The following is a 27,233-nucleotide window of genomic DNA, read 5'->3' on the forward strand; positions in this document are numbered from 1 at the left end:
TGGTCGAAGAGTTTTGGCTATTCTGTGTTTAATGATCAAGTAAGCAGCATACAAGTTTTCTGTCAAGAAAAATAACTTCATTTTTTTTATTTATTTTTTTGTGTGTATGTATCTATGTATATGTCAGGGAAAATTATTGCGGTCGATGTTTAGCTTAATAGGAAAGGAATTTTACCCATTTTTTTGCAGTTTAATCGAGAAGCAGACAATGAACTGCTTCTGCTATGGAGTGAGTTTGGGCTCTGGTCAGTTAAGGCCAATCTTAAAATCTAGGAACAATCGTAGCTTTCTATATCGTTTCTATGACTGTGATGGACTTAGAAGTTTGTCGCATCTTCTAGTGAGAGTGAAAGCTCAAGTTGAAATTTGTATATGTATACTATCTGTACCCTGCCACGTTTCGCTGTGGCACATTCCCTTTTTATGGCTAATTTCAGGCTTAAGTTTAATATATTGTATATATATTTTGTCTTTCCATTTAATCGCTTCATCTGATTCCAAGACGGTGCTAATAGACTTATGGGTCACATCGTTGTTCTGAATACTGGACTGAATCACATTGTTGAGTTCGTAGACATCTTTGTTGAATATTTGAGACAGTTATTTATTTCGTCCGCTGCAGCGGTGTAGATCGAGTTTAGAAAATATTAAACGTGGGACTCTCAATGAATTGCATATTTCTTCGGTCGCTTGTATTGATATAAAAAGAAGATAAAAACGAAGTTTAAACATAACTCTATAGTGTGTCTAAATTTGGGCTCAAAAGGTTCAGTACTTTTCGAATAGATGTTGGAGTTACGAACGCAACATTTTTATATATGTTTATAGATAGATGTATGTATATTAGGCTGGGCCAAACAACTTTTTTTTAAAACGGGACACCCCCTAGTTTTGTTACCTTGTATTTAATAGTAATTTACATGATTTTATTTTTTTTTATTTTTTTGAGGTTGCTACCGAATTTTACAAAAAACTTTATTGCATATATATTGATAACATTCATATCGTCCTTAATCAGTTATTGGCAGTAAAAAATCTGCACAAGTTTTTGCGAACTAGTTAGCTAAATATATCAACCTCAGCTGAACTTCTTGATTTTTACCAATCGTTAATTTTGTAACAGTAACTAAAAAAAAAATAAAAATACCTTATTAACAATATGAACTAGTTTCTAAGTTTTAATATTATTTGAAAAAACCGACGAATTAGATTTTTTTGTTATGTATATTTACCCAAAAATTTGTATTTTCTTTTCGTGGTAGCAATCCCCAACCATTAAACTAAAAATTGTATAATTTTATTGCATAACAAAGAACGGAATTGGGGGGTGTCCACTTGAAAAAATGGAAAAAAAAATTGTTGGTCAAATATTGGCCCAGCCTAATGTATATTATTTATTTTTAACCTATTTAGTTGACTAGATTTTTTCACACAGAAGGAAGAATGATAATATGTTTCATAGAATTTATTAGAATTATAAATTTTAACTGACATAGCCATCTGAGACAAGCCAAGCAGCAACACACAGAAGGAAGAATGATAATATGTTTCATAGAATTTATTAGAATTATAAATTTTAACTGACATAGCCATCTGAGACAAGCCAAGCAGCTAGGATTGGACTGCCGAGTGTTGACAGCAATGCAAATAAAAACGAGAAGGAACGTGTGAGTCGCTTCTGTGGACGCGACTCTACTTTTATACCCGACTCAGTCAGTATCTAAATTTGTGAGTTTATGATTTATTTGGAATTTCAAAATATTTTACTTTTTTTTAGCTACATCTGTTATCTACATTTACATCTACAATGTCGATAACACATTTAAAATGTAGCTTATAAAGAAGGTATAATCTACATTGTAGATGGATAGCACATTTAAAATCTAGCTTATACATACATCTAAACTGTAGATTCTACATCTTCTCCGCTAGGGGCGCTCGCGTACTGAACGAGGCGGAGTGTGCGAGCGAGAAAGAGAATGAGTATCGGGTCTCGCGCTGGAGGAGGTGGTTGAAGCAACTGAAAATCTATTTCTTTATTCTGGCTATAATAACGATCCGATCTGATTCAAATTCGGCAATCTGGTAGATATGGCCATCACTACGATACTGTGTTCTCGTATCTTCAAAATTGTGGCTGCCACAGATTTTCGTTCTTTGTGGTGGCAGACATAGCTATATCGACTCGGCTATTGATGCTGATCAAGAATATAATGTATACTTTATGGGGTCGGCTATTCAGCCGCTTGATCTATCACTTAGTCGAAAATTAGTTACTTTCTGAATTTTCTGAGAAAAGCACAGTTTTGTGTAGTAGTAGAGTCTTAACAAATGTGGTCTGCAGCTGTATTCGGGGTTTTGTTTACGTATTTAGTTGTTCAAGCGTGTTTTTATTTTTATTAATTTGCTATTTGGCTTAAGCAATAAAAGAATGAAATAATTTCTTACGATAGTTACCAGTGCGCGGGTGCCGGTGGGGGTGGGTTTACACCATTTACTATTTTTTATACCCGTACTCAAAAAAGAGTTAAGGGGTATATTGTATTTGTCGTAAAAGTGGATGCCTGCAACGCAGAGAAGAAAACGTTTCCAACCCCATAAAGTATATATATTCTTTATCAACATCAATAGCCGAGTCGATATAGCCATGTCCGTCAGTCCGTCTGTCCATCTTGATGAGCGCCTAGATCTCAGAGACTATAAGGGCTAGAGCAACCAAATTTGGTTTCCAGACTCATGTGATATCACACTGCTACAAGTGTATTTTAAAATTTCGCCCCGCCCCCTTCCGCCCCCACAAAGAACGTGTGGCAGGCACAATTTTAAAGATACGATAAAACTAAAAACGCAGTATCGTAGAGAATGACCATATCTACCAGATTCCCGAATCTGAATCAGATCGGATCATAATTACAGCCAAAATGAAGAAATTAATTTTCAGATTTAGAATTTAAATGGTACATTTAGAATCTTCATGTTGGATGTAGAATATACATTGTAGATGTAGATGTAGATAACAGATGTAGCAAAAAGAAGTACCCTAGTAAAATGGCTATATGTGCAGAATTTGTTTTCAATTTTTCTTTAAAAGTAATAGCTGCCTGTTTGTTTTGAATATGCAGTTCTTATCTCTTATGTTTGTGCTCAGCTACCATAAATTCTCGTCTTCTTTGAACTCCATCTGTGGTACCGTTAGCTTAAATAAGAGATCAAAGTCGAGCTATACGTAGAAAACGGTTATATGTGCATTCATGTTTATTCATGTTTTGAGAGTGGCTGTGTTAGCATCGTTTCAGAAAAAGTGACAAGAGGATTGATTTAGTACGTAAATACTCAATTTTGCATCAAACCATCGCAAATATTACATAAAATTGCAGTTTTAGTTAAAAAAGCCTCGTGGTACTGAATTGTCTAAGGAAGAACAAGGAAGGATCAAGGGAATGAAAATAGCCGGCATGAAAACTGGTCGAATCGCTTCACTAATGAATCGACATCGAAATACTATTTCCAAATTTTTAAAAGATCCAGATGGTTACCGCATAAATCGTCGCCTTGGTCCAGTGCCAACCATCAGCAACCGGACAAAACGGCACATGCGTCAGTTAGCAACCGAAGACATGATGAGCTGCAACAAAGTCAAAGCAGAACTCGGATTAACAATCACCAGGCATCGTGTGAGCCAAAGTTTGCACGAAAATTTGAACCTCTTATACGAAAACAAAGTTGGCAAACCCCGTTTAACTAAACGGCATAAAGGTGCGCGCATGGCTTTTTATGAACAACACAAGTTCTGGGACGTCGAATTTAAAAATAAAATTTTTAGTGATGAAAAAAAATTCAATTTAGACTGTCCATACGGCCATCATAAATACTGGAGGGATCCGCGTCATCCACGAGCAACTTGTCACAAGCGGAACCATGGCGGTGGATCGCTTATGATATGGGCTGCCTTTAGTGCTAAAGGCAAGTCTCCAATATGTTTTGTATCCGGCCGAATGAATTCTCAAGCCTATATTCAACTATTAGATAGTGAACTTCTTGCATTTGCTGAGCCTTTCCATGGTGACCAATGGACATTCCAGCAAGATAATGCACCGATTCATGTTGCCCGGACTACAATGAGTTTTTTCGAGACCTACAACATTCCATTGATGAAGTGGCCGGCAATGAGTCCGGACTTAAATCCCATTGAGGATCTGTGGGGCATCCTTGCAGCAAAAGTTTATGCATGTACAAGGCAGTTCGATACCTTGAAAGATTTAAAAAAAGCTATCCTTGCAAAATGGGCCAAGATTGAACTATCAACTCTTCAAAACTTGGCAGGATCAATGCCCCGCAGGCTGCAGAAACTTCAGGAGAATAAAGGCAACTCTATTAATTACACTACTCGACGAAATCGAAATTTTTTTTCCTCAAGGATCCAAACCAACTTTTTCTGATAGATATGGGGATTTAAAATTTTTTAAAGAATTATGGTTTTTTTTCTATGGCAGAACTTTTTTTTGAAGAATTTTTGAAGTCTGGTATTTTTTTTTTATGCTTTTTTCAGAGGTAGCGCTTGTTTTTTTCACATAGCTCTAGAATCTTACGTCTGGTTGTAAAGAACTTTGCTATTTTGAAAAGATAATTAAAACAGCTAGAAGTTAAGCCCAATCACTTTGTGATTACAGCTTACCGTCTGGGAAATATAAAGCATTGAAATGCAAAAATTATGATTTTTGTGCAGTATTTTTTACGAAATTTTGACTTTAAAAACTTAGGAAAAGTCGAAAAAAAATTATATCCTGTGTCCTCTATTTTTTTGTGTATAGGTGCATTAATTTGGCGTCGTTCAAGGTATCGCTCATTAAAATCTATGGAGAGACTTTTGAGCTAAAATTCGTTAACAAAACCTAAAATATAGAAAAAATGAACAAACGAGAAGGAACGTGTGAGTCGTTTCTGGGGACACGACTCTACTTATACCCGTACTCAGTCAGTATATACATTATTGAGCTTATAATTTTTTAGAATTTTAGAAAAAAAAAAAATTTTTACATTTTTTTGCTACATCTGCTATCTACATCTCATCTACAATGTCTATTCTACATCTAACATGTAGATTGTACATGTTCCATTCATATTCTACATCTCCTCCGCTAGGGGTTGCTCGCGCACTGAACGCGGCAGCGTGTGCGAGCGAGAAGGAAAATGAGTTCCGTTGTCTGGACCGGGAGGGGGAGGGGAAGCAACTGAAAATTAATTTCTTCATTCTGGCTATAATTATGATCCGATCTGATTCAGATTCGGCAGTCTGGTAGATATGGTCATTCTCTACGATACTGCGTTTTTAGTTTTATCGTATCTTTAAAATTGTGCCTGTCACAGATTTTCGTCCTTTGTGGGGCGGAAGGAGGCGGGGCGAAATTTTGAAATACACTTGTAGCAGTGGGATATCACATAAGTCTGGAAACCAAATTTGGTTGCCCTAGCTCTTATAGTCTCTGAGATCTAGGCGCTCAACAAGACAGACAGACGGACAGACGGACAGACAGACATGGCTATATCGACTCGGCTATTGATGCTGATCAAGAATATATATACTTTATGGGGTCGGAAACGTTTCCTTCTCTGCGTTACACACATCCACTTTTACCACAAATCTAATATACCCCTTAACTCTTTTTTGAGTACGGGTATAAAAATACCTTTTGGAAGGTTGCGAGCTCAACTGCCCATTGGGAATTGGGATCGCGATCAGGTACCAAATGTACAACCCTTTTTCGTTTGCTTTGTTCCCAATTGGCAGTTGGGCCCGCAACCATCAAAAAGGTATTTTTTGTTCTTTTTTTTTTTTCATTTTTTAGGTTTGGTTAACGAATCTTAGCTCCAAAGTCTCTCCATAGATTTTAATGAGCGATACCTTAAACGACGCCAAATTAGTGCACCTATACAAAAAAAAATTGAAGACACAGAATATAATTTTTTTTCGACTTTTCCTGAGTTTTTAAAGTCAAAATTGCGTAAAATATACCGCACAAAAATCATCATTTTTGCATTTCAATGCTTTATATTTCCCAGACGGTAAGCTGTAATCACAAAGTGTTTGGGCTTAACTTCTAGCTGTTTTAATTATCTTTTCAAAATAGCAAAGTTCTTAGACGTAAGATACTAGAGCTATGTGAAAAAAACAAGCGCTACCTCTGAAAAAAGCTTTAAAAAAAAATACCAGTTTTCAAAAATTCTTCAAAAAAAAGTTCTGCCATAGAAAAAAAAAAATATCATCAAACCATTTCTAAGCCCCAAATCTTTAAGAAAAAGTTCGTTTTGTTCCTTGAGAAAAAATCGTGTTGACTAGTGTTATTAACAGAGTTCATTTTTCTAAATACTTTTTCCCTGGACATTTTTTTCGATACAAAATATGTTTTTGCTGTTATAACCATTTTCTATGTGAAACATACAAAACTTTTTTTTTTTGGTATTTAAAAAATATATATGGAATTTTGTTATGCCTTTTGTTTTGTAGTTATAAGCAGCTAACCAAATAAAAATATAAAATAAATCAAGAAAATAGGTGTTGAAAAAAAACGTCTTTTAAAGCAGTGCACATATAGCCATTTTACTAAGGTAATATGTAAAATTTTTTTTTTAATTCTAAAATTCTAAAAAATTGAATGCTCAAAAATGTATGTACTGACTGAGTACGGGTATAAGTAGAGTCGCGTCCACAGAAGCGACTCGCACGTTCTTTCTGGTTTTTTTTGTCTAAATGCAGAATGCTGTTTCGCTTTGAGTGATGACCTTACGGCCGAAAAGTTGCGCTCTCAAAAGTTCCCAGACACACATTGCCGTTCGTCAAAGAGTGTTTAATTGTACTTTGACAGTTTTATGGCCCAAATCATTGCGTCTTCAGATATTTCCCATCCAGACTCGAAGTATTGTCCAGCCCAGAGCAGTAGCTTCTAATCCTTGTTTGGGTCGGAAGATACCTTCTCTTTCCACTTAGATATTACCGCTTGGATCTGTGTGGGCAAGTCGTGTACTGAACTCTACTAAAACTTTCCCTTGATGGTTAATGGGCATCTATGATGATACAATAATAATCTCAGTGTTCTTATATTTCCTTTCAATCGATAAAGTCTAAAACCATTATTTGTGCAGCAGAGAACCGAGACCCAAGTCTCGATTTCTTGCCGGGGTATTCTGACTTTCAGCTGAAAATATGCTTCACAAAGATTGGGTAACAAAATTCTCGCAGAGAAGGACAAGGAGAAGGAAGGAGGAAAATGTAATTTTTGAGCCCAATTTCTGTAAGTATAACACTAGTCGACACGAGTTTTCCTCAAGGAACAAAACCAACTTATTCTTAAAGATTTGGGGCCTAGAAATGGTTTGATGATATTTTATTTTTCTATGTCAGAACTTTTTTTTGAAGAATTTTTGAAAACTGGTATTTTTCTTAAGCTTTTTTCAGAGGTAGCGCTTCTTTTTTTCACAGGTAAACCATAATTCTTTAAAAAATTTTAAAGTCCCATATCTATCAGAAAAAGTCGGTTTGGATCCTTGAGGAAAAAAAGTTCGATTTGGTTGAGTAGTGTAATCAAATAGGACGAAATTTAAATTTTTCCTATATGCCGCGTTGTAAATAAATTACCCAAATTGTGGACGGGCCGTCAAGCGCAATGGGCTCTTGAAATGGGGGCCCTGGCTAATGGAGTGGTAACAGCCAAACAGAATTCCGCTGGCTGGTAACAGCTGACGGAGGGCGGTGGGCAAGGGCGAGTTAGAAGTGGCGCTAGGGACGTCGCAACGTCGGCATCTCGATAAATTTTCGAGCGCAACTTTGTGACGTTATTAATACGTTGGGGATCGAGGTCCTTGCACGTACGCACCAGCCGCTAACCGTACGACGGCGAATTTTTCTTAATTACACGGCTTACACCCAGTGAGGTATTAGAGACGTGGAAGAAGTTTTCTGCAAATATAATTTTGAGCACCATTGGTCTATGTGTTTTCACATTTATTTGTTTAGGGCTGGATTGTGCAATCGGTTTGACTAAAATTTAGTCAGCGGAGTCTGTGGGTGAGTAAAGGTGTGTGTATGATTAATTAAATGAGGTCGAATTCCTCTTTCCAGAAGTTCAGTTTCAATGAGTTGGATTGGTATTCCGACATGTTTAGCTAAACGTTAATGAAGTATGACAGGGCGGAATAAGTGTAAACCTTTCGCCCTACCCCTCCAATGCATTGCAATGGAGCAAATTCTCTGTCTAATTTTATAGATATCTTTCGACAGGTTTACTTGGCTGACTGTCAGCTCAATTTAATTCATACGAAAAAACTAAATTCACTTTTTCCCAAATGAGCACCAAAATAATCAACAGCTGCCTTCGCCACATGAGCTTATCCACCACACAAAATAAATGTATGCAAAGGGTGAAGGAAATACTTATCATACAGTGGCAAAGTGGAGGGCAGCAAGAACCTGATTACGATACGACCCAGCAGAATACTAGATGAGTATGAGTTTTCGTCTTTATTCTGGTTATAATAATTATATTTAAGAATATTTACTAGGCTGGGCCAAAATTTGACCAACAAATTTTGTTTTAATTTTTTTATGTGGACACCCTCCAATTCTGTTCTTTGTTATTCAATAAAAGTATACAATTTTTTTTCAAATTTTTAGTTTAATGTTTGGGGTTGCTACCAAGAAAAGAAAATACAAATTTTCGGGTAAATATACATTACAAAAAAATTTAATTCGTCGGTTTTTTCAAATAATATTGAAACTTAGAAACTAGTTCATATTGATAATAAGGTATTTTAATTTTTTTTTTTAGTTACTGCTAAAAAATTAACGATTGGTGAAAATCAAGAAGTTCAGCTGAGGCTGATATATTTATTTAACTAGTGTTAGCTTGTGCAGGTTTTTTACTGCCAATAACTGATTAATGACGATATGTATGTTATCAATATATATGCAATAGATTTCACCAATTATTTTTTTTTGAATTTTCTTGATTAAAATTGTTTGTAAAATTCGGTAGCAACCTCTAAAAATTACAAAAAAATAAAATAAAATCATGTAAATTACTATTAAATCCAAGGTAACAAAACTAGGGGCTGTCTCGTTTTATTTTCGAAAAAAAGTTTTTTGGCCCAGCCTAATATTTACTTTATGGGACGTTTTGCTTTTATTTTACTTTCTGCTTGTATCTAAAATCCTTGTGTACTCTCTTTCTCAATTCTCTCAGTGTATCTCTTAACGGTCAAGTTTAACTGGCATTGATCAGCCCTTGCGAATTAAATTCAGCAAATGATCTTTCCGCACTGGCATGTTGTTGTCAACGCAATAATCGAAGCAGTCAGGCTGACATTCTAAGACACTAAGTAGGACAGAGCGCATACCTAGCCCAGCCCCAGCCATAGGCCAATCCTTGATACCCATATTCTTTGCGTGGAAAATTATAGGTCTCGTAAGGCATTAGGGGCTTGTGTGCGTGTCATTTAATAGTTTAAATTAATATATAGTTAAGGAATTGTACTAAAGACCGCCCGCATATAAAGTCATACAGAATTCCTTTGTCTGGTCTTTGAGATTACCTTATTTGTTGTGTTTGATTTTCGAGATGAGCATTTATTGTCGAAAAAACGAAAACAATTTTCTTTGTTGAGACTGCCAGCTTACAATTAACAAAAGAAGACGTGTAGGATGAATTCAGACTTTATTTTAAAGATTAGTTATCAGAACTTTTTTGTATTTAAATTGGAGCAAACATTGAGTCCAAAGCTAAGCTAAGGCAAGTCTACAGCTTCTTCTTCAACCACTGATCATAGTCAATGCCTTTGATTTCACAGACGATCTTGAAGATCAATTCCTCCTTTTGAGCATAGTAATTTTCTGCGTCGAAATTCGACTCCAAAAAGTCAGCTTCAGCTTTGTAGAGCAGAAGTTTCTGCCGGAGACGCTGGGAGCCCTCCCCATCTAAGCTGAGCGAGGCCAAGCATTCCGATAGATAGGACTAAAATGAAAGTTAACCCTTACTTGCAGTTGGGAGAAGCCGCCTTCTGCTTTAATCAATATCAATGCTTACAGCCGTTTCACAGTTCTCCAGTATATTCTCGTCATGTGCAAACTCCACTGCGTAGTTGATGCTGTTCATGTTTGTTCCAGATTAACAAATGAATTCGTTTGAGGACTGACACTAACTGAATTTGCGACGAGCTCGTCAACGTCGGCTGGCCCTCAATTTGTTTATACTCGTATTATTCATGGTGTACGGTGATTTGGTCCGGCACCCGATTTCTTTCCCCTCTTCCGAACTGTCCAGCTGTCCGCTGGGCTTGTGGTTTGTTTATTGTCGCTTCTACGCTTATTCATCGAAATCTCATACGCCCCTCCAATCCAATCCCTCATTCCCGTTCCTTTTAGAGTATATGTATTTATGTATATATGTACACACGTTTTTAACACGTAATCAGAATTCGAATGCTTGCTCAGCTGACAAGTGACCAGCCAAGACCCGAGTTTCAAGTAGTTGTATAGATAAACACAACACAATTTCTTTCTACTCGAATATCGAATGCACCGATTTATGCCAGCTTTTTGCTATATATCGTAATTGATCTTGATGTTTTCGACTTATGTACATACATATGTACATTAGAGTGGGCCGAAAGGCCAAATTATGTTAAACTTAATTCGGCTCGGTGATAGAAAGTTGTGTTAACATAAATGTTGTACGTCCATACATTTATATATACAGTATATACTAGGTGTACCCTGCCACGTTTCGCTGTGGCATTTTGTGGTTGCACGCATAAGAAATGAGGAACACAACAAAGCAAAAGTTTTAAATACATTTAATTTTGTAATATTTGTGGGTATACAATATTTTTCGTTTCTCCATTCTGCGCGTAAAAATGAAGGCTATCTGGTTTACAGACACTGGAACACATAACATACAATTGTCTGTGTGAAAAGCAATCCGAATCCGAATGGAAAATTACAATCTTTTAAATTGAAATGGAGTATCAGTCGGGATAATGGGAATCCTAGGAATGGAGACAGCTAAGTCCAGCTAAGATCGTTGCTTCCACCACGTTATTCATCTATTTCTTGACCGCGAGTCGCGTACCGCTGCAGAGTTTTGGCTGATTAATTTTCCGGAGCATTATGACACTACTCGACAAAAACCAACGTTTTTTTTCCTCAAGGATCCAAACCAACTTTTTCTGATAGATATGGGACTTTAAAATTTTTTTTAAGAATTTTTGAATTCAGATATTTTTTTCTAAACCTTTTTTCAGAGGTAGCGCTTCTTTTTTTCACGTAACTCTAGTATCTTACGTCTGGTTGTAAAAAGCTTTGCTATTTTGAAAAGAAAACAGCTACAAGGTAAGCCCAAACTTTTTGTGATTTTAGCTTACCGTCTGGGAAATATAAAGCATTGAAATGCAAAAATGATGATTTTTGTGTGGTATTTTTTACGACATTTGGACTTTAAGAACTCAGGAAAAGTCGAAAAAGTATCCACAGTGCATGGTCTAATCACATCACTATAAAATTAATAGTATTAATTTATGTATGGATGTATGTTTAAAGGTCTGTTTTAGATACAGAGCAAATATATTTGCAGAAATATTATTAGTGCCATGACACTGTTTTAGCTTTTGTGAGAGGGTAGGAATCTGCACAGTGGTTGTATCTTCTGACTTGCACCGCTGTTGTCAGTCTCAGTACACTCGGCATTCGCTGAAAACGGGGGTTACGTTCCTGGAAAATCTTGTATTAAGCGAAAGCGTGTTAAGCGGATATACGGATTTAGTAAAAAATAAGTGGTTACGTTCCTAGAATTCTGGCATGTAGGCAAACAAATTTTTTTTTATTGTTCAAATTTGTTTTTAATTAACCAAAATGTTTTTTTGTTGGTGGCTCTTCTTGTTTTTCAACAAAATCAGTAATTTTTGATTGTTTAGTGGCTTTTAAAGCTTCTTTGGAACGCTCTTTATAAGGTAAAAGTATTTTTTCCATCTCCCTTAAATAGTCTTTCGATGAGCGGATCAGAATTTGTAAAGCACTAAAACTATTCGGTAAAACCAAAATTACAAGTCCGTTCCGTTTTGATCCCATTTCGGCCGTTGGGCCGAAACCGAAATTAAGGATTCAGTTAAAAATAGAAAATAACAATGAAAAAAAAAACCAAAGTTCCTTAACAATTTGTAAGGCCCCAAATCTGTTAGAACAACTTTTTTAGATTTACTGCGGAACAGAGCTTTCCCTTTTACTACGCGCTCCCCATGCGTACAAAAACACACTAAGGCATAATTGACAAAAAATTAATTTCGATTAATTTGCAATCGTGTAAGTAAGAGGTTTTGAGCGTGTTAAAAAGGAAAAGGGAGCAAATTTATAGCCGTGTATTTTCGTATTAAAAGAGTTCGTGTTAAGCGAGGGCCAGGTGTATTTGGCATTGTGTTCTAGTGGACAGTGAAATTTTCAACATGCGATATCAATTTATTTGATGGCTTACTATACTAAAATAAAAAAAAAGTATTTTAAATTAAATACAACTTTGCATAAGAAAAGGGCTAAAGCCTGGCATAAAAATAAATATAATATATAAGACAAAGGTTTTTGTTATTAAATTGTAACTAATATTTCTATGACAAATCGATTGTGTACAAGTTTAGGCAAAAGCACTGCTGCTGCATGCTGGCGTCAATCGAGATGAACTAAGACTGCCATCACGTATTTGAACGTGGCCAAATCCCAATCTGTACGCCCTTAAGTTTGTTCATCGATTAAAAACTAATTGGGGGTCAAAGAATTATCAACAAACGCAAAACTTGTAACCGACAGCTTCCCAAAATAAGGAGGAGATTTGTTTGGCCCTTGCTCAAATTGGAGTTTCCAAAATCGAGTCCGATAAATACGCCAAAAGCAGCCAGCCACGAAACTAAAACAGCCGATTGAAGGAGTCAAATCTGTGATGATTGGTCTGGCACGTTTGGATGTTAGAAGTTTATGGGGGCGTGATATAATTAGCATAGCGACGACGAGGATTTCGCAAAGAACGAAACAACGGTAAATGGCCTTTAGCCTGGACAGTATTGTTCGTAATTTGCTTAACAGTAAAACTTTTAATCTCTCATACGCTCTGTGGCGCCAAGGAGAACGACAGAAACATCAGGCGGTGGGGGAAGGAAACGAATTAGATGTCAGAGAAAAGATATTCCCTCCCTTAGTGTCCTCACCATCTTGCCTCAACACACAGTCCCAAGCACTGCTGCCAGAATTTCAGAGTCAATATAAGCTAGATTCGAAAATAAATATGCCATATGGGTAAAATCGAAAATGAATAAGCTAAAACTTAAAAAAATGGTAAATCTAGCTAAAATGACAGCTCTGGTCCCAAGGCAAATTGTAAAAAATACGTTGGGAGAAATGAAATAAGTGTAAATACGAGTACTTGTACGACAAAAACTCACTCGCACACATAATCATACTCGTACGAAATTTTAGGGGTATGTTTGTATGACTTGTATGCCCGCCCGAAAGCAGAGGGAGTCCAAGCGAGTCTCCTGCGCTCTAATTCACGAAAATCTCGAGTTTGGTTAACATCTGCTTTGACTTTTGTAGACTTCGCATCAACACTGTTTTCTAACCTCTGAGAGGTTTCGAGGTACAGTTTAGAATTAGCCTAGAGAAATGTCACAATTGTAGTTTTTCATACATACATAGGTCTTCTGTATTACACACAAGAATCTTGTATGTAGTATAGTATAATAAACTTACAATATGTGGACGGGTGCGCATACTTAGTAGTTGCCTAGTTATAATGGGTTGGTAGGGTATCGGCAAATTTGAGGTGCATCGCCAATGCCGTTTTGTCTGGCTTTTCTGTTCTCCAGATTACAATGTAAGCTGCCGCATTGGAGTGCGACTTCGGGGGTTTTTGTGACGACCTATTTGGTTTAAGACACTCTTACTAGCACTCAGCCCACTTTACGCCTCCTTGGCAGAGCGAAGCCACCCTTAGAGGAAGGTTGGAAGATTCTTCTGCGAGGGTGAAAGTGAATGACGCCATAATGACTGCTCCCAGTTGATTTTCATTTGCCGAGCGTGTCTGTGTCGCTCTGTGCCTCGCTAAAGTCCACATTTATATTAGTCGAGGGAAAAAGACTGAGAATTGTGAAGGGTGAAGTGGAGAGCGAAGATTTTAGAATTCTAGAATGAAAATGGAAGATATAGAAAATATGATTTTGACATTTTCGAAAGTGTCTATTGGATATCAAACTGCAAGAGAAAAAGCAAGCAGGGCATGATGAAACTCCCCATCATGCTTCAGAGCACCCATCATTAGTGGGTAAAAAAATATGCGACACTACTTATAAGTAGTGGTCTATAGACCAAACTGTGGCACACAGACTTGTACTGATGATAATCACAGCCACCAACAATAGCATGTGAATTGAAAACTGTAGTCTATTTATGTCGGCTTCCAAGCACCACCAAAAGGGCATAAAAACCCAATGGCTGGAGCCATGTGCGCAATAAATGTCAGCTTCAAACGAGAGAAAAACTTCACATTTCTTTGGCTTCCGTTTCCGTACGTCCGTTTTGTGTCAATCTTTAAAGCAGATTGCCTCACCTCACCCCCGGACTTGCCAGGCACACAGCACTGAGATCCGTCTAAATTGAAGAACGGGCCTGACTGAGAAGAAATAAAGCAAAGTCGAGCCGAGCTGATGACAATTTATTGTTCACACTTGTAACTGATGGGTGCTTAGGGGCATATACATATGTGTACAAGCACAATCACAAACGTGAGACACGAGTGCGATATTATGGAGAATATTTCATTGTCTGGCAGGGCCCGAAAGTAGACTCTACAAATTACGAGCCATTATTCTACCCAAAGCCAATATATAATATATTTACTATTATAGCTAAAGATGACAAAGCGACTGTGGAACATTGAGTAGCTCAGTAGAAACCAAATAGAGTAAAAATGTGGAACATTTTGCTGAAAGATATGCAAAACACGGTTCGCAGTGTAAACGATAGCCAGGAATTTATCGCTTTTTGTATTTGTACTCTTCACATATCTAAATGTAAATTTATTTGATTGTACTCTGTTTCGTCTGTAAAGGTGTGCAATTCAGCGTCATGTGCTCTTGGTAGCCGATGATTTTAAAAGCCTTGAAAGTTTCTCTTAGCACGGAAACTTTTCCAGCGCAAGGGCCACGCAAGGCCACGCCAAGATGGTTCAACCAAGTACTACGCATAATAAATGGAAACTTTCACACTTTAAATAATGGATCGTCATCTGGCCTATGTTAGGGGTTTCCTGAAAAAGTTTAATCATTTCGGGAAGTGTATTGGCATAGTCAACCAAAACTGTACAAAAGCAACGAGGATGGCTGGAAGCAAACTGAATATATTCGAATTCATAACTACTCGTATAATGGGAAAACCACTTTTCGCTGCCCGTTGCAAATTTTATGAATGCTGCTCATGCTGTTACAGCTGCTAAAAGCGACTTTAAAATTTATAGAGTTTTCGGATTGCTTAGATGTGACTGACGATGCGAGCTGCCCGCGGAACGCCTAATATTTATTCCGCTTTCGTATACTTTGTGGGTATGATTATGGTCTTGTTTAGGCATTTGGCGAGCGAAGAGTTTAAAGAGGCAAAATACTCGTATATGAATGTCAGTAAACTAAGCGAAAGATTCGAATTCAAGGTAGACTTATTCCTTCGTGGGATGATTCATCCATCGCATAGATCTATCAAGACACGGCTATAGCGTCTCAGAAAGGGTATTCTTATTTTTTCAAACTAAATTCTGGAACACTCCTTTTGTTGTTTGCAAGCTTTGGCTTGGCATATATTTATTATGCTATAATTCCTGCGGCAAGGCGCTTAGTTCAGCTACATAAAAAATAAATATCCTCGGGAATACTCAAAAACATCTACTTATACATGTGCATTAGGCTGGGCCAAAATTTGATGAACAATTTTTTTTTTTTTTTTTTTAAGGGGACACCCCCACATCTGTTCTTTGTTATTCAAAAAAATTATACAATTTTTTTCAAATTTGTAGTTTAATGTTTGGGGGCTGCTACCACGAAAAGAAAATACAAATTTTTGGGTAATTATACATTTAAAAAAAATTGAATTCGTCGGTTTTTTCAAATTATATTGAAACTTAGAAACTAGTTCATATTGATAATAATGTTCACGATTGGTGAAAATCAAGAAGTTTAGCTGAGGTGGATAGTTAACTAGTTCGCAAACACTTGTGCAGGTTTTTTACTGCCAATAACTGTGTTGAGCTACTGAGCTTCTTTAGTAGCGTTGTTTTGCGAGATTATTTAAGAGACGATGATTGTTCAGTTAATATATTCACAGTTTATTGTACTTAAGTTAATATATGTATTAGGCTGGACCAAAAAACTTTTTTTTCGAAATTAAAACGGGACACCCCCTAGATTTGTTACCTTGGATTTAATAGTAATTTACATGATTTTATTTTTTTTAATTTTTTAGAGGTTGCTACCGAATTTTACAAAACATTTTAATCAAAAAAATTAATTTTTTGCTGAATGAGTTGGATAATTATCCAATTATAATTGGTGAAATCTATTGCATTTATATTGATAACATTCATATCGTCATTAATCAGTTATTGGCAGTAAAAAACCTGCACAAGTTTTTGCGAACTAGTTAACTAAATATATCAACCTCAGCTGAACTTCTTGATTTTCACCAATCGTTAATTTTTTAACAGTAACTAAAAAAAAATAAAAATACCTTATTATCAATATAAACTAGTTTCTAAGTTTCAATATTATTAAAAAAAACCGACGAATTAAATTTTTTTTTAATGTATGTATATTTACCCAAAAATTTGTATATTCTTTTTGTGGTAGCAACTTACAAACATTAAACTAAAAATTTGAAAAAAATGTTATAATTTTATTAAATAACAAAGAACAGAATTGGAGGGTGTCCACTTGAAAAAACAGAACAAAATTGTTTGGTCAAATTTTGGCCCAGCCTAATATGTATACATACATCTTGCCATATTTGGGACTCAGGACCTTTCGGGACTATAAGCTGAGTATCCTTTCCGTGTTATGCGGCTTGGCTCATGATTTACAAAAATTCTAGTCGAAGTTTTGTGCCTGAATGTTTTTCAAATTCCTACTAATGTAGTTTTCATTTTGCTCAACAAAACTTGTGCAGCAAAATTGTTTTCACATTATCTTGATTATCTTGTTTCGTTGATGTTTTATGGGCACGAAAGTCAGTTTATTGAACATGCACTCACTTTTGCTCGCCACTGTAGATTTAGCATAAAATTTATTTTAATTATATTGCTCGGCGCTTCGTCGAGATACTCCCCACACGGAATCTGTTTTTCTTGTTCCATCGATATGCAAATTTTCTCCCGTTTCGGAGTGAGCTTGCAGTAAATCGAAAAAGTTGTGATCTCCGAGTAAAAGCTAATAGTCGTAAATATTTATGCATTCCAATGCTGACACAAATGTGTCCAAAGAGCTCAGTCAGACTTAGTCGGAATTGAATGTGGCAGCTCCAATCCCTGGACTTGTGAGGGAGAGCAGATTCTTATCAATTTTCCATTTCATCTTGGGGCAGGAGCATCAGAAATTTTTACTTCGTACATTACTAATGAAATTGAACTAAAACTTTCTTTAAATGAATTTCATTGATAAAGCTGAAAGGCGAGGGTGGCATGGAGTCAGACTAGAGGAATGGTGCTCAAAGTTGATCGAACATAAAGTACAATTTTTTTCATTGAAAAATCCTTTGATAAATACTTTTTTAATTCATACAAAGTTGGATTAGTTTTGGGATCTTCGTTTCTAAATAAATTCATATTTTTAAGCGGGTCTGACTCCCTCTGACTCTGAAATACGCTTTCAACCCATTTTCACTTGCTGTCTGGACTGTAAATTCTTGTTGACACACGTTTCATGTAAGCGAGACATCTGCCAACAGCCTGGGGTTGTGCTGCACTCTCTGGTTAAGCACACACATTTCAGATACCCACTGCGTTCGAGTCGTGAATACGAGTATTTCAAGCAGCCAGTCCAATCTTTGACCATCTCTGCAGAGTCTTTTTAGCAGAGATTCCTGACCCGAGGCCGTTTGTTTTGGCCAGAGCTAGCTTCAATGAGCCCAAGCTTCAAACAATTTTTATAGAAACGAACTGTTTCGCTGGCCACTGTCACAATTGGGAGACTATGTATGTTTTTACTTCGCTAAGAAAAATACCATACCCATAGAAGTGACAGAAATAAAAAATGATGAACAAGCCTCAGGGGCATGCTAATGCTACCGCAAAAGAATGTTGGGCAACAGTAGATACATACATAAATACATAATCGCCTTTTGATATGCAAAATAAGAATTGTGCACAAAGTTAAGTCCTAAGCTTGAGGCTTTAATATTTTAAGCCAAATGATTTTTAAGAGCGTCTTTCTCGGCTTCTTGTGGTTGTTCGTTTTAGCTAATGGCGGAGCCATTGAAGAAAGACTTTTCACACTATTTTCGTTGGTTAAGAATGTACATGTATATATATTTAATCGTAGTTATTGGGTTTACGAAGTAGACTGTGCGAGCGAGAAAGAGAATGAGGGTCTCTTTCTGTAGGAGGCGGGGGAAGCAACTGAAAAATAATTTCTTCATTCTGGCTATAATTATGATCCGATCTGATTTAGACTCGCCAATCTGGTAGATGGTCATTCTCTTCTATACTGTATTTCTATGGCGGAAGGGGGTGGGGCTACATTTTAAAATACACTTGTAGCAGTGTAATCACATGTATCACATGAGTCTGGAAACCAAAATTTGGTTTCTCTAGCTCTTATAGTCTCTGAGATCTACGCGCTCATCAAGACGGACGGACAGAGAGACATGGCTATATCGACTCGGCTATTGATGCTGATCAAGAATATATGTGTGTACTTTATGGGTTCGGAAACGATTCCTTCTCTGCGTTGCACACATCCACTTTTACCACAATATTTTATTCTTTTTGAGTACGGGTATAAAAAAAGAAATGTTTATAGTAGTCCATACTAAACACTTTTCTCTAATGCATAGCCATCCCGCCGCTCCAAAAGCGCCCAAGTTCAATACACTATTGTGAATACAGAGCACAATCTCTCAGTCCAAGCCAAAGAGAGTGTTCGTCTGATACCACATAATAGCAGCGCTCACTATGTCGGTCTAGACACTAAGTCTGTGACATTTCTGTCTTTAGTCAATCCGCTTCAAGGTCAATACGCAAACCACCTAAGCCAGGCTAAGCCAATATCCATTTCTGTTCTATTACCTACTGCCAGAATATTAAAAGTCCTTCTGAAAACGGGCAAGAAACGCGAAGTTGACGCCACAAAAAAACAGAGAAAAATGTGACGGAATGCAAAAAACGTTGGATTACAGTCATCAACCGCAGCAATCGGGCAACCAACCATACCAGGACATTAGGCATTTCTACAAAACCATACCCTGAAAAACACTAGCAAAAACATAAAAAACTAAAGTAAACTGCGCTCGATCGTTAAATCAAAAAGAGGCGTTGCGAGTGCCTGTAACATCATTAGTTGCAGCTCATGCACACTCGGCTGGAGGCTACTCCCACTGCCTGTCCATGGCACACTCTCGCGTTCGCCGTTATTTCGGCGAGGTGTCAAAATTAAATTTGCATCAGTTATTTTTCGGGAGCATCCAAATGGTGCCTAAAACTGAAATTACATCTTCTGCGTGTGGGTTTGTGGCTTGAAATGGACCGCCAAGAAGTTGCTTTCTGCAACAGCTAGAAGTAAACCACTCTCATTTGAATTTCGCGTCCAGTTTCATTTTTGTGCGGGCTTTTCATGTTTAGTCTACAATTCTCCTATGACTGCAGGCTTTTTTGGAGTCCATTGTGTATGTACAAATTTTAAAAATTGAATAGCCGGATATTACGGGGAAAGGAAATCGACAGATTTTGAATATTTTACTTACGACACAAATTACTTGTTTTGATCACATTTGTACTGTCCACAAAAACTAGCTTCTCATCTCATCATTGACAAATTGGAGAAAAAATATAGGAGTTCAGTAACTCTTTGTATTAAGATTTATACGATATACGATTGTTATACACATAGATAATTGTACGAATTAAATGAACGAATAACTAGAAAACGGTAATTTAACGATATAGTACGAATGAATTTCGCGCCATATTTCACAAGTCTACTTGCCTGTACACATACATATGTATGTATAGTATGTACGTCGCCACATTTCTCTCTAACTACGAATATATGTATCATACACTTGCATTCCCTAACGTATACAGCCCTACGTGGTGGCGGGATGGGCACTTAAATAATTTAGATTTTTGTGTCTAACATGCACAAGTACCACCCAGTGGCCCAAAAGACTCAAGTGCAGACGGCACAGTGAGTGACCTAGTTACAGATTCGAGGGGCGAATGTCAGTGTGAGAGGTACGAGCGTACCTGTCCACTAGGCCAGATCGGTAAGCAAGTCGCGCTCTTCGCCTGACAGCTGCTACGACTGCCATTATGCGCTCATTAAAATGTCAAATAAATTCAAATGCGAGAAACATGATTTTTCGCTTTATGCCGTAAAGTGTGAATGCACGGACTATACGTGAGGTATGAATTGCACTTTCTCAAAGAGTAGGACGGTTTAGATGGTATGTCGGCAACCAGCAAGTGATTTATAATTTATGAGTGTTTGTCGGAGTTAACGTTGAACTTTGTTTAACTGAGCACGTTTTGAGGGAATAGAGAAAACAGATCATGATGTTTAAATGAATAATATGAAGGCATAGCATAAAGGTAGTTTTAGAAGTATGCATTTCAGTTTCTTGCCTGAGTTTTGGAACAAATTGGCTGTCAGGCCCGGCTATATCATATGTCATGATACCGGTTGTGGTCACCCCGTTTTTGTGGTATTTAATGGGTTTTTGGTTTAGAAACTGTATCATATCGTAGTTGGTTTTAACGTAACGTATTTATCACAGTTTTTATGCATTTTACATGTTTTTAGGCAAGTCAACACTGAAAAAACCCTTAAATTATAAAAAAACAAATGGATTTTAATGCGCTACTTCACATGCAAGCATTTTGCTTCTGATTGCGATGAGTAATGTGATAACGTCTCATCTTTTTTTTATGCCAGTGAAGGCACTTAAAATAAATCATATTTTATTTCTCGTTATTTCTGGTGATTTCCTTTCACAACAGGACTCGTATTTTTTTATACAATTTTCTGTATGAAGGAATCAATTTAGTTCCTGTACTCACCAGTTACCTAAGCCTCAAGCTTTTTATACCCATACTCAAAAAAGAGTTTAGGGGTATATTAGATTTGTGGTAAAAGTGGATGTGTGTAACGCAGAGAAGGAAACGTTTCCGACCCCATAAAGTATATATATTCTTTATCAGCATCAATAGCCGAGTCGATATAGCCATGTCTGTCTGTCTGTCTGTCTGTCTGTCTGTCTGTCTGTCTGTCCGTCTTGTTGAGCGCTTAGATCTCAGAGACTATAAGAGCTAGGGCAACCAAATTTGGTTTCCAGACTCATGTGATATCACACTGCTACAAGTGTATTTCAAAATTTCGCCCCGCCCTCTTCTGCCCCCACAAAGGACGTGGCAGGCACATTTTTAAAGATACGATAAACTGAAAGCGCAGTATCGTAGAGAATGACCATATCTACCAGATTGCCGAATCTGAATCAGATCGGATCATAATTATAGCCAGAATGAAGAAATTTATTTTCAGTTGCTTCCCCCGTCTCCCCCTGCCAGATACACTCTACTCATTTTCTTTCTCGCTCGCACACTCTGCCGCGTTCAGTGCGCGAGCAACCCCTAGCGGAGGAGATGTAGAATCTAAATGGTACATGTACAATCTACATGTTAGATGTAGAATATACATTGTAGATGTAGATGTGATAACAGATGTAGCAAAAAAATGTAAATGTAAAATGTAAATTTTTTTTTTAATTCTAAAAAATCATAAGGTTAAAAAATGTAAATACTGACTGAGTACGGGTATAAGTAGAGTCGCGTCCCCAGAAGCGACTTACACGTTCCTTCTCGTTTTAATGTCTATTTACCCAAAAATTTTTATTTTCTTTCCGTGGTAGCAACCCCCAAACATTAAACTAAAAATTTGAAAAAAAAAAATTGTATAATTTTATTTAACAACAAAGAATAGAATTGGGGGGTGTCCCTTTGAAAAAACAAAAAGTTAATTTTTTGGTCAAATTTTGGCCCAGCCTAGTATACATTCAATATGCATACATACAGTTGTGTTCAATGAAATAGTAGTGCCGCACCTCATCACTTTCAAAACTCTTTTTGAGACACTTCCAGTTATCCAAATTGAACAAATGATACCTTTTTAAATAGACTGGACTGTTAGCATTAGAAAACCGAAGAAATATCAATACATTTGAATTATATTTTCTTGTTTTACATGACATAAGCCGAATACAATGAAATAGCAGTGTTTTTTTAGAACATTGAAAAAAACAACGAATCTCAAATAAAAACATATATTTCATGTTTTTCATGTTTCTTGAGCTTTAATATTTAGTTTTTTATCAATTTGGTTTTCATTGCGAACTTTCACCGGCCGGATATGAGTCATTAATCTCTTGCCAACGCTTCAATAGGATTTGAGCCAATAATCCATGAACCACTTGCTAAAACTAGGCTCTGGTTCACGGATTTGCAGTTGCAATAATGTATTTGGTATTCCAGCATAAGATTTCGATGAGATAATTATCCAGTTGGACAGTTGACCATGGCAAAACGTCGATCTTTTCCGACAAAAATCAATTCCTAGCGAGCTTTTCTGGGTATTTTAAGTCATTATCCTGTTAAAAGATCTTTCCGACCCCATAAAGTATATATATTCTTGATCAGCATCAATAGCCGAGTCGATATAGCCATGTCTGTCTGTCCGTCCGTCCGTCCGTCTTGTTGAGCGCCTAGATCTCAGAGACTATAAGAGCTAGGGCAACCAAATTTGGTTTCCAGGCTCATGTGATATCACACTGCTACAAATGTATTTCAAAATTTCGCCCCGCCCCCTTCCGCTCGACAAAGAACGAAAATCTGTGGCAGGCACATTTTTAAAGATACGATAAAACTAAAAACGCAGTATCGTAGAGAATGCCCATATCTACCAGATTGCCGAATCTGAATTAGATCGGATCATAATTATAGACAGATTTTCTGTTGCTTCGTCTGCCTGAGAACTCTTCAGGGCTTAAAAAAAAGGATATTTAAGCTTAGTAGACTATTTTTGACCATTTTTTGAGTGATCAGCAACTTTTTCACACACGTAAACTTAAATAATAATGTATAGTAAACTTCTGTAGACCATCAAAAGTTCTTTGTCGATCTAAATAAAAAGTTGAGCATTTGATATATGAAATTATGCAGTAGCAACAAAGTTATTCTTTGAAAATTTATTGTTAAGCATCTGTTCCTCGTAGCACCATGTTCTCGCTCTCACATTTAATTTTTGAATATTTCTTTCAAACACAGTTTATTTAATGACAATATCTTCACTCGTTTAAAAGCAATTAATTAAGCAAGCTGAAATGGCCCACTGTGCGCCGATCGACTGTCCATAAAATATCCGGGTACACAATCAGATACACCACATACCACGAAACTTTGTTTATTGAACTCGTCATCGCAAGGGTAGGTGTGGAAATCATTCAATTGCTGTACTAGTGTGTGATTACATATACGCGGAGTTATTAGGCCCATTTCCTCAATTTTGTTCCTTTTCTGTAAACTGTTTCTTCCTTTTGGGGTGTGTTTTGGGCATTGTCCGTTTCATCATGCGTTTTTGAAATATGTTCAAGTGCTCACACGCACCGTGCTCACTTACATAAATATAATAACGCACCAGCATAGCACTGTACATTTTTCAATGGCTTTGAGTGGTATTTAATTTATTCCGTCTCAAAGCTGGTCGGCCTCTTACGCCCACTTGTCCTTAACCAACCCCTATTATCGTTAGCTCTATCATCGGTCAACAGGAGGATAAGCTGGGAATGAATTTTTTGCATGGTATATAAATATGTGATGTTTTTATCTATTTCACTAGATATCTGTTTTTTTTGGTAGCCGTAGCCTGATCAAGAGGTGCAAGTAAATACGGTATCATCTTCTTTGAGAAAGTTTAATGACCTGCTGACTCCAAAGCAATTTGAAATAATATAATTTTACACTTTTAAACGAATATTGATGCTAATGTCTTTACACCTATTTTCAGATAAACCCAGAAACACAAGCGTCAACGACTCGTTTCCACCGATTTCTTCGCCAGAAGCTTCTATTGAAAGCCATTATGTCTACATTGCCTCTCTTGTTCGTAACAGTAACGACTTGCCTCATTTCAACAATGCCGTGGACGAGGAGCAGGAGCCAGATGAGCAACGAACAGATGAAGCAATATATCTGACACCCATTTTTGACTTTGGTATGCCCAGGAATATAACAACTCGAACAGGACATACGGCGGCCATCAATTGCCGAGTGGACCATCTGGGAGATAAATCGGTGAGTGATTTCAGTGATTGCTTTGCCAGCTTATCGAGGAATAGCGTTTCTGCTGCGGATTTTCCTTTCAATGCATTTTTAAGGTAAATATTTGGATCGCTAGTCAAGCTGAAAATCAAGTTAGCGTAAACTTTTTCCAGTTTGCAGTTTGTAAAACTTCTCTTTCGCTTTCACCTACATCTTTTGGATCCTTTTAACCTTGCTTTTCCGGTTAAATGACAGAGTTTCAGGCTACATCAACATCTCCTCTTATACACCTATTTCCACTGCTATCTTTTTCTCTATGAGTTTTCTTTGTGTTCATTTTGTGTGGTTTTCCCTTTCTGTTTTTCTTTTTCCGTTCCCACTCAGTTGCTCATAGATTGTAAGGGTATGGTAAAGGTAGATTGTATTTCCCACAACATAAGATAATGATGTTAATAAGTTTTTATTATTATTATTCATAATAACACTACCCGGCACGATTTTTCAAATGCAACATTTATGATTTTTTAAATTTTTTTTTTACTTTTTAAATTTCTGACGTTGAAAAAAAAATCTTATCAAAGCTCGAAACCTATCAGAAAAAGTCGGTTGAGAAAAACATCAGCACAATACACTACTCGACAAAATTTAACTTTTTTTCGCTTCGAACCAAACCGACTTTTTCTGATATATTGGGAGCTTTTAATAATTTTAAAGAATTATGGATTTGCAGAATTTTTTGTTGAAGAATTTTTTAAAATTGGTATTTTTATGCTTTTTCAGAGGTAGCGCTTCTTTTTTCACAAAACTTAAGTACTATACATGAACTTCAGCATTCTAAAATCTGATAGATGCATCTTTAAAGTAGAGCTAAACACATTATAGCCTTCAGCTTACCGTCTGGGAAATATTAAGCTTTTAAATGCAAAATTTAGGATTTTTGTGCGGAATTTTTTTCCAAAATTTGTATTTTAAAAACTCAGGAAATGTCGAAAAAATTGTATATTCTGTGTCCTTATATTTTTTGTGTATAGGTGCATTTATTAGGCGTAAACATTATGTTTTTTGTTGTTATAGGTTAACTCCTTAAGAGTTAAACAGTCTTATTTAGAAAATAAACCAAAAACCATTAAACCATACAAACTCTTACACAATAGGTTATTTCCCACTTGCAATACATTGCACAAGAATACCGATACAATGTACTCAAAATGTAAAAACCATTTCCTGCCTAAAATATGTGCCGAGATTTTTAGTTCTCAAGAACTACCATCGCGCCTCCCCGTCTTCGACGTTGCGACAGCGATAATTCTGACAATGCGTCTTCGCTAACTTCGCTGTTCTTTACCCCCACCATGGGGAATCGAAATTGATTTCCCGCTTCTGGCTGCTGGTCGTTCCTCTGCCGCTGCCGAATTTATTCCACCAACTACAGGTTGCTTTAAGATTTTATATTCTAGAAATAATTAGCCGGCATCTTTTACTCAATAAAGGCACTACGCCGATTAAACGAAAAATAAAGAAAAAAGTTTTCCTTCCAATAAGGATAATTTTAACTTTTATGAGCTTCATATTCTGAGTAAGCTGAAGTTAACATTTTATAACTGCATTTATCAGCTTTTTAAAATGTCAAAATTCATTACAACCAAATGTAAGATACTTAAGTTAGTTGATAATTACTTTTAAAAAAATATCAGTTTTTAAAATATCTTGAAAAAAAGTTCTGACTTAGAAAACAGCCGTTGCTTCAGCCGTTCTCTTCATATCGCGCCTTTCTTTCCTTCCTTTGCTTTCCATCGCTCTCTCTATCTCACGATCCATCGCTCGTATTAGTGCACGCCTTGAACTCAGTCTGGACCTAGCACTCACTTCTCGCATATAGTTATATTATATTATTATATATATTAACTGAAAATTCATCGTCTCTTTAATATTCTCGAAAAAATAATGTTTCTACTCAGTAGCTCAACACAAACACCTGGATTATTGTCTTTTGTCATGATATCACGAATTATAACTATATGCAGAAAAAAGGAAATGCGTGCCTTTTTTGTCTCATGGCCTAAGGATTTTTGGTTTAGCATAACTTGCTATTCAGACAGGCTCCGGTTTTCACTTTAGCAAAGAATTTCCTATTTACTTTTGAAAACGGAAAGTTAGGCGCACCCCTATTCGTAAATCGCAAAATATTTCCGTTTTCAAAACGGCAACAAATTCCTCTCAGAAATGAAAAGTAAACGGCTTTTAATACAACAAAACGAGTCTTAATTGCAAATGGAAAATATAAATGACTGATTGATACATTGAAATGGATTTGACTCCATTACCAGTGCAATTGAACTTGTGCCTTTATTATAAATCATTTTTATTTGAACCAACCTCAAAATTGGATCTGAAAAAATTGGTCAACGCAACAACAAATAGTGAATTCCTCCGAACAGCTGTGGCAGCCCGATTTGGATATCGGTAAATCTCTGTTAAACATAACAGAGGCCTTTTTGTATGAGCTGGCACTTACGCGTGGGTACAACAGGAATAAATTTGGCGCTTAACAGTACAGAAGGAAATAAACCTCACTTTTGCGAATGTCAGAGCGCCTTGAAATGAAATGTATGACTTTTAGCTGAAAACGTAAAATGCAAA

At 36.6% G+C, this 27,233-nt stretch overlaps 2 protein-coding genes across 6 annotated transcripts in view; one reads left to right on the forward strand and one right to left on the reverse strand.

Moving 5' to 3' along the window:
* LOC111073958 (zwei Ig domain protein zig-8) overlaps nucleotides 1-27,233 on the forward strand; it is a 57,267-nt gene that overhangs the window by 19,313 nt on the left and 10,721 nt on the right. For all 5 annotated transcript variants that reach the window (XM_041595981.1, XM_041595982.1, XM_041595983.1 and 2 more), the window contains one exon: nucleotides 24,340-24,626. In XM_041595981.1, the coding sequence (XP_041451915.1) occupies nucleotides 24,340-24,626 (287 nt within the window). The remainder of the gene's footprint in view (nucleotides 1-24,339; nucleotides 24,627-27,233) is intronic.
* LOC111073960 lies at nucleotides 9,691-10,202 on the reverse strand. The gene is made up of 2 exons (XM_022366530.2): nucleotides 10,077-10,202; nucleotides 9,691-10,004 (listed from the first exon to the last, which is right to left on the reverse strand). Exons 1-2 carry the CDS (start codon nucleotides 10,143-10,145, stop codon nucleotides 9,789-9,791), a joined length of 285 nt encoding a protein of 94 aa, XP_022222222.2. The 5' UTR covers nucleotides 10,146-10,202; the 3' UTR covers nucleotides 9,691-9,788.

This window comes from Drosophila obscura, unplaced genomic scaffold (genome assembly GCF_018151105.1).
Source record: "Drosophila obscura isolate BZ-5 IFL unplaced genomic scaffold, ASM1815110v1 contig_9, whole genome shotgun sequence".
Lineage (NCBI taxonomy): Eukaryota > Metazoa > Arthropoda > Insecta > Diptera > Drosophilidae > Drosophila > Drosophila obscura.

Coding starts and splice junctions, on each gene's coding strand:
- LOC111073960 (XM_022366530.2), bottom strand. CDS start 10,145: ATGAACAGCATCAACTACGCAGTGGAGTTTGCACATGACGAGAATATA. Junction 10,005..10,076: donor TGGAGAACTGTGAAACGGCT/GTAAGCATTGAT, acceptor CTTTCATTTTAG/TCCTATCTATCGGAATGCTT.